The sequence below is a fragment of the Neophocaena asiaeorientalis genome, unplaced genomic scaffold (assembly GCF_003031525.2).
Source record: "Neophocaena asiaeorientalis asiaeorientalis breed wild unplaced genomic scaffold, Neophocaena_asiaeorientalis_V1.1 scaffold629, whole genome shotgun sequence".
Lineage (NCBI taxonomy): Eukaryota > Metazoa > Chordata > Mammalia > Artiodactyla > Phocoenidae > Neophocaena > Neophocaena asiaeorientalis.
The window spans coordinates 2,775,567-2,783,712 of NW_020175468.1; the positions used below are offsets into that span (position 1 = coordinate 2,775,567).

General features: G+C 50.0%; 1 protein-coding gene and 1 long non-coding RNA gene across 3 annotated transcripts in view; one reads left to right on the plus strand and one right to left on the minus strand.

Annotated features, from left to right (window-relative positions):
* Positions 1-417: 417 nt before the first annotated feature.
* Positions 418-8,146, minus strand: part of LOC112415664 (fucosyltransferase 2 (H blood group)) — a 9,301-nt gene continuing 1,572 nt past the window's right edge. Inside the window, exons 2-3 of one of the 2 annotated variants that reach the window (XM_024768822.1) lie at positions 7,953-8,074; positions 418-1,763 (exon numbers count right to left, since the gene is read on the minus strand). In XM_024768822.1, the coding sequence (XP_024624590.1) occupies positions 727-1,763; positions 7,953-8,055 (1,140 nt within the window). In that variant the 5' untranslated portion in view covers positions 8,056-8,074 and the 3' untranslated portion in view covers positions 418-726. The remainder of the gene's footprint in view (positions 1,764-7,952; positions 8,075-8,146) is intronic. The other variant, XM_024768823.1, reaches the window with a different exon arrangement.
* The window catches only part of LOC112415666 (uncharacterized), a 19,977-nt gene continuing 14,211 nt past the window's right edge, over positions 2,381-8,146 (plus strand). The window contains exon 1 of the long non-coding RNA XR_003006342.1: positions 2,381-2,465. This is a non-coding gene — a long non-coding RNA (uncharacterized LOC112415666). The remainder of the gene's footprint in view (positions 2,466-8,146) is intronic.

The window sequence follows — 8,146 nt, forward strand, 5'->3', positions numbered from 1 at the left end:
TTGCTGCCTTGGGAAAAGGATGTCTGTGTGACACCTGACTATGTGGCAGCTTTCTTGGGACCACGGGGAGCATGTGGGAGCTGATTTAAGAGATTATGGCAGCTCAACAAGATGGATAGAACTGGGGTCTTTTTTTTTGACTTATTTTTATTTTAAAAAATATTTATTTTATTTACTTATTTTTGGCTGCTTTAGGTCTTCGTTGCTGTGCATGGGCTTTCTCTGGTTGTGGTGAGCAGGGGCTACTCTTTGCTGTCATGCGTGGGCTTCTCATTGCGGTGGCTTCTCGTTGCGGAGCACGGACTCTAAGCGCGCAGGCTTCAGTAGTTGTGGCTCGCAGGCTCTAGAGCACAAGCCCAGTAGTTGTGGTGCACTGGCTTAGCTGCTCCAGCAGCATGTGGGATTTTCCTGGACCAGGGCTCGAACCCATGTCCCCTGCATTGGTAGGCAGACCCCTAACCACTGCGCCACCAGGGAAGTCCCAGAACTGGGGTCTGGTTGAGCTGCTAAATTAACCCTGGAGATGTGCCACCTCTGGTCCTGTTGTGTGAGACACATGAACATGTTATTTAAACAAGTTAGTTGGGACTTCTGTTACTTGCAGCCTGAAGCATTATGGTACAAGAGGGCAGTGTTCTGGAACATGTAATAATGTGCTTCTCATACCTTGGAACAGATCTTGGGGGATCCAGAAAAGGGGAATGGAGTGCTGAGGACCAGCTAACATCAGTGCTTGAGGAGTGGGGACAGGTCTGCCGCGATCCCAGTCCAATCTGGCAGGAAGGCTGCCTCTGGCTTAAAGACTTTGAGGAAGGGAGAGTCTGGGAGGGTATAATTGGCCAGGTAGATGGTCTCTCCACCTGCGAGGTAGGCGGCCCAGATCCCAAACGTCCCAATGGTCATGATGGTGTGATTACATTGCGTGAGCAATGCAAAGTCCTTGGCGGGTGAGCCCTCAATGCCATTGCCGGCAAAGACCACATCCCCACGGGAGGCCTCAATGTTTTCGCGACACCAGGCCATGCCGTTGCTGGTGACCACGAAGATGGGGGAGCGGTAGCGAGCCCGGAACCAGTCCAGGGCCTGCTGCAGGTAGCCCCGGTCGGCCACCACGCCCTTCCACACGTTGGGCATAACGTGGACGTAGTCCCCCTGGCGCACGTGGACTCCTACGTAGGTGCTCGGCCGGCTCCCATTCACCTGCAGACCCCGCAGAAAATTCTGGGCCTCCTCGCGCACGTGGTCGTGCAGGGTGAACTCCTGGAGGATCTCGGCGCGGAGGTGGTGGTAGAAGGTCCAAGAGCAGGGGTAGCCGGTGAGGCGCACGTACTCTCCCGGGATGTGTCGGTACCGCTCTTCCATCCAGTCGTTCAGGGGGTAGTTCTGCCAGGGGATCCTTCTGGCCGTGGTGTCGTGCAGGACGGGGAGGGTGATTCTGAAGATGGGGGCCAGCGTGCTGTGCATCTGGGGCGGGATGAAGGCCGGCCGCCCATTCATCTTGGCCAGGGCGTACAGGGTGGCGTACTCCCCCATCTGGTTCCCCAGGCGGCCTATGACATTGATCGTCCACATGCCCTTTGGCCGGGGGCTCCTCTGGGGGCTCGAGGGAGATTCCTCGGTTGCTGGCTCCAGGGTCTGTAACTCCCACGTGGGCTGAATCTTCGCTAGCCTCTGCTGAAGGTGAAATACGGTGGAAGCCGTGAAGACAAAGAGGATGAAGGGGGCCGTGGGGAAGAAGAAAGGTGCCTGTGTGCTGAGCATGGCTGTTAGGAGAGGGAGAGCAGGAAACGGTTAGCTCAGGGGATGGAGGCCCTGGGCTAGTGCATGAAGCTGGCGGCGCAGTTGTCCGGGCAGACGTTGCGTGGACGTATGTACGTGTGGATCTGCTTTGCATGTGCATGGAAATGAGTGTGAATACTCGGGTTACACGTATGCAGGTACAGCTCTGGAGTGTGTGTTATGTGGCTGTGTCTCCACTGGACTCATATGTGCATGTTTACATGTGTATATGCCCCGTGTGTATATAGACACCCATGGCGCGTGCGTTGTATGAGCAGATATGGGTATTTACATGCTGTGTACGTATGTGAGTGTGGAATTGTGTGCAGGTGAATGGACACGTGTACATTGTGCTGTACGGTTGTGTACGTACAGGCACACCTGATTCCATTGCGCTTCGCAGATACTGCATTCTTTACAAATTGAAGGTTTGTGGCAAGCCTGCATTTTCAGATGATGGTTAGCATTTTTTAGCAATCAGGCGTTTTTTTTAATTTTTATTTCACACATAAAGTATGCAGATCTTAAGTGTCTAGACTGATGACGTTTTTTTCTTTTTTTTAAATCTTTTGGCCACAGCGCATGGCATGTGGGATCTCACTTCCCCCACCAGGGATGGAACCTGCGCCCCCTGCAGGAGCAGCACAGTCTTAACCACTGGGCCATCGGGGAAGCCCTGCAATCAGGTATTTTGTTGTTGTTGTTTTTTACTCTAATACAGTATTTATTTTTCATTCACCAGGTCTTTTCTTTTTTTAAATCAGGTGTTTTTAATTAAGGTATGTACATTGGATTTTTTTAGATATAAAGCTATTGCACATTTAATAGGCTACAGTACAGGGTAAACACAACTTTTATATGCACTGGGAAACCAAAAAAATTTGTGTGACTTTGTTGTAATATTCGCTGTATCGTGGTGGTCTGAAAGCAAACTCAAAATATCTCTGAGTGATAATTGTATTGTGTACATATAGGGGTGTGTACTGCATATATGGGGTGCAGGTGACGGTGTACAAATAGCATGTGTGTATACGTGACGCTATGCATACATTACGTGTATACACACTGTATGTTGAAATGTGGGTGTTTATAGACTGTAAGTATACGTGTGTGGCTGTCTATATATAATGAGTTCAAGTGTACGAACCTACTATTTACTGGGGATCCAGTTTCTTTCTGTTTTTATAAATTTATTTATTTGTTTTTATTTTTTTGGCTGTGTTGGGTCTTCGTTGCTGTGCACAGGCTTTCCCTAGTTGCAGCGAGCGGGGGCTACTCTTTGCGGTGGCTTCTCTTGTTGCGGAGCACGGGCTCTAGGAGCGCGGGCTTCAGTAGTTGTGGCGCTCCGGCTTAGTTGCTCTGTGGCATGTGGGTTCTTCCCAGACCAGGGATTGAACCCGTGTCCCCTGCATTGGCAGGCGGATTCTCCACCACTGCACCACCAGGGAAGCCCGGGATCCAGTTTCTAGAGATGTCCATCTCTGCATGCCCTGCCTATCTATATCCCCTTTGATGGGAAATTGCCCTGCTCATCAAGAGCTTGACCTGTCCACCCTCCTGGCCAGAGATGACTGAACTTGAGATAGATGCCTGGCTCCACAGTGGCTTCTCCTTTCCTTGGTTAAGGTCTTGACAAGTGTAGGCTGGCTCTAAAAGGCGAGTTGGCCAATTCACTCTTTTGAGTATTTTTATTAAAAGGCTCAGAAGGCAGTTGGTAGGTGAGAGTTTTTTCCTCCTGATGCCATTTGGGTGTCCAACAATTCAAGTCAAATCTGACACTGTCTTCCTGGACTTTAGTATCAGATCCCACAAGTGAAACAGTTCAGCTCCAGAAGACTGCCTCCAACCTCAGACACCAGTCTCAAGTCCGGGGCCATTCATACTCTGACTGACCAGTCACAGATCGGGGATTCCCATGACCAGGAAACTACCAGGCTTAATAATTTGCTAGAATGGCTCATGGAACTCAGGAAGACACTTTACTTATGTTTACTAGTTAATTATAAGGGAGACAAACGAGTAGTCAGAAGAGGCCCACAGGAGGAAGTCCAGAGGGTCTGAGCACAGGGCTTCTGTCCCCTTGGCGTTGGGATAGAACACCCTCCTAGCTCACGTTTGCTAACTCAGAGGCTTCCTGAAACCCACTGTTTAGGGGTTTTGTGGAGGTATCATTATGTAGGTGCGATTGATTAAATCATTTGGCCACTGGTGATTTGCTCAATCTCTGGTCCGTCTCCCCTCCTCAGAGCTGAAAAGTGCCAATCTTCTAATGAAGGCTTGGTCTTTCTGCTGACCAACTTCCATCCTGAAGCCATCTAGAGGGCTGGCAACAGTCGGTCGCCTCATCAAGTCCTATCACTTATCAATGAGAAAATGCCAAGGATATTAGGTGTTATGTGCCAGGAACTGGGGACAAAGACCGAAGGCCATTCTGTGACACCACAGCAGGTAATCTTGAAAGGGAGAGTAGAGGTAGGTGTGGCTGGCACATTATCAGTTGCAGGCTGAAGCACAGGAAGCCAGTAACCAGAAGATACCTGAAGAGATGTGCAGACACCTCAAAGGAACTTCAACTACTGATCAAGAAATCCCAGAAAATCTGCTTATATTTGAACAATACAACCTGTTCCTTTCAACTCTGGTTACAGCAGAAGCTAGTTCCAGGAGTTAGGGTGGTTGCATAGAACAGGCCTCCTGAAAACACATGGGACTCACTATGGTATTGAGATAGGAGGGAAGGGGGCAGGGCACACCCTTAAAGAATGACACAGCCATTGAGAAAAACAGGGTGTGACAAAAACTGGTTAGGGGCTTCTCTGGTGGCACAGTGGTTGAGAGTCTGCCTGCCAATGCAGGGGACACGGGTTCGTGCCCCGGTCCGGGAGGATCCCGCGTGCCGCGGAGTGGCTGGGCCTGCTGAGCCTGCGCATCCGGAGCCTGTGCTCCGCAACGGGAGAGGCCACCGCAGTGAGAGGCCCGCGCGTACCGCAAAAAACAAACAAACAAACAAACAACTGGTTAGAACCACTTAGGTCCAAGATGGCGGAAGATTCAACTTCCAGTAGACCCTGAGCCTCATTCTATGCTCATTGTAATACATTAGCATATGCTAAATGACACACCCACAGGGGCCACGACAGTTCCGAGGCTGACCATAAAAGCCCAAAAAGCGGGCGATGGTCCAGTTCCTAGAAATCTCTGTCCCTTCTCCAAAATAGGTGGAATAATCCTCCCACTTCTTAGCCTGTGAAATTTCCCAGCCCATAAAAACTAACCACCCCATATCTTGGGGCCACTCTCATCTAATGAGATGGTCTGCATTCTGCCTATGGAACGTGTATCTCTCTAAATAAACTTGCTTTCACTTTACTATGGCCTGCTCTTGAATTCTTTCCTGTGCAAAGCCAAGGACCCTCCCTTGGTGGCCCGTCCCAGAGACTCACCCGAGACCTGGGACATGACAATCCTCTCACACCACATTCTCCTGAGACATCATTATAGGAGGTCCAGGGCATTGAGGATTCCCCATCTTGGGTCATAAATCTTGACGCAGTGGTTTGTAGAGTGAAGCAGTTAATTAAGCTATTGGCTGAGATTGTTTAGAACAAATCAAAGGCCCCGAAAGGATGAGGTTGCAGAGCATAAGTAAAGAAAAGTAGGAAACGAATTGGTTCTGACTCCCCATTACGTGGCTAGAAGGCAGCAAGGAAAAGCAGAAGAATCCTTACTTAACGTCATCACAGTTAACACCTTACTGTTGCTAAGACCCCATCTAGAAATGATTGAGGGGCTTTGTCCTTCAGCAGTCTAGGCTGGACCAACACATGTCGCTGCAGGGGAAGTCCAGGTCTGGCCACCGACTCAGCAAGCTTGGACTCTGAGTGAATGGGAATGCCGATATCTGGGAGGAGTCCCAGGAAAGATGGCTTTCTGTTCTCTCAGCTCTTCCAAAGTCTTCCCTCCTCCTTCTCTGTGAATATGAGGTTCCCACCCAGGTTAAAAAAAAAATCCCTTCCTCCCGAGCAGGCTTTAATCGCAGCATATCCTGGAAGCTCTGCACCAAAGTAGGTTAGAGATAAAGGTTTCTGTTTGATTTGGTCTAGAGCTTGTGTTCCTGGTCAAACTGTTGAACCTAATGGCCATTAAGAAGAGAACACTGGGGCTAAATCAAGCTAGCTGTGACCTGATTGAAGCTGGGAAGCTTCCAGAAGCTATGCCGGTGTGGTCCTTTAGGGTTCATTATGGTTGAGAAAAGTTAGCACGAGACCTAATGTAGCAACATCCCTGCTTCTGATCTATAGGTCTCCGAAACCCTCCGAGTCCATTAAGATCACAGGAGGGTTCTCTTTCCAGAAAGACTCAGCCTTGTCAACTAGATGCCTGGATTTGAATTGAACCAACTCACCTGGGGGTGTGGGACCTTTGGGTGTCCCCAGGTGTTGAACACAACCAGAAATAGACTTCTGGGTGGTACAACCTCCTCTAGCCCCTTCCGCATTGAAACGAAGGAGCCAGGGAGGCTGGGTTTGGTGAATAAGGTTTAGTTCAAAGCTCGGTTTTGGCTCACGAAAGTCTCAGCCTTATTGACCACAAGCTCCAGATAAGGCCGCTTTCTCAAGGCCACTGAAAGTGAAGCCTCCACTCACTCAGCCCTGCATGCAATGTACTTGACTCGGTGACTTGGAGAGGACAGCACTTTCATTTGGGTCCAGGTCCCCACAGGATTCCTCAGACTCTGCCCCTGACGGGGGAGAGGAACCCTCTGAGGACTGGAAAGCTGGAGGAAGGAAGAGAGAGCATCGAGGGAGGAGGAGGAAAGCTCCTTGTGGAGTGGCCTCTGCCTTCTCCCCACCACGGTTTTCTCTTCCCTCCTCCAGCTTGAAGGGCAAGGAGAAGACTTGGAGCCTCTGTCTGGCTCCAGATTTGCCGAGCTCGGGACATGGAACAACGGGGGCCAAGGGGGATGCTTGTAGGAAGGCAGAAGGATGGAGGGAAGGAAGGGAGAGAGAGAAGGAAGGAAGGGAGAGAGAGATGGAAAAAGACAGGAAAAGAGAAAGGGAAGTAGAAAGAAATGGAGAAAAAAACAGGGACAGAGAGAGAGAGACAGAGAGAGACAAAAAGAGACTGAGAGAGAGAAAGATGGAGGCAGGGAAAGAGAAACACAGAAAGAAACAGAGACAGGAATAGAATGACAACAGAAGAGACAGAGGGAGAGGCAGAGAGGGAGAGAGAAAAAGGCCGCAGGGCAGGATGGATCTTCCTCGACTGGGTCCCACCTCCAGCCCCTGCTCTGCCCCAACTCTCTCTCTCTCTCTCTCTAGGTCAGTCCCTTTTGAGATCTCTCAGTCTCAGTGTCTTTATTACACAGTTCCTCCTGTGAAGGAAGGGACAGTGTCCATCTTGTCCCCTTTGTGTCCCCTACAGCCCTCGGAAGCTGGGCTCGGCACATAGCAGGTGCTCAGGAAATACACGCGGTAAGAATGCAGTCCCTGTCTGGCCCCATTTTTTTTTTTCTCCCTCCTCAGTGAGTCTCTGCCAGCATCTCCCTGCCTCATTCATTTTCCTATATCCCCCCCCTTGTTTTTTTTTGGTCTCCATTTCCCAGCACCTAGTAGGTTAAAAAAAATGAATATTAAAAGCACAGACTTTCACAATCAAACCTCTTCAATTCTGGACCGGCAGTGGGTGCCCCTGAATGTTCCTTTGAAATTTGTTTACAGCAGACAGAAAGACCAGGTAAAAGGAAATGCAGAATGTTCTAGAACAATGTCTCTCAGTCTTCCTGGTTGCTTCTCCCCTCCCCACCCAGGAAGGGGGATTGGCCACTGCTGAGGAGCCTCACTGGCCTCCAGAACTCGACCCCATGACCTTGACCGAGGCTTCAGGGAGAAGAGGAAGAGGTGGGGAGAGCCTCACAGGGTGAAACCCAGTGTCTGGGAGTAGGGGGCCACGCTGCGAAGTTTTGAAAGATTTAGGTTTGGAGAGAAGCTCTGTGGGGTGTGGCAAGAGTCTCTGATTAGCTGTGTGACCTTGACCAAGGGCCTCTCAATGTCATCATCCAAAAAGTGGGGATAATATAATATAATAACAGCACCTCTCTGCAGGGCTGTGGAGTGAATGCTGGACCACACGGGCTGTTCCTTTCATCTGGAGCGGGAATACCCCAAACTCACATTTATGTCGGGCTCGAACCAAACGTCCTGTCTGCTGTCGTCGTACTCCCCTTCCTCCTAGTTCAGTTATCTTGCTGAATTTTAACAACAATCTTGAGATCATAAACACACCAATTTAAAAGCTAAGGAAACTGGGGCTCAGAGACCGGTCAGAGAGCGGGTGAGTGGCAGGCTTGGGGAAAGGCCAGGGCTGC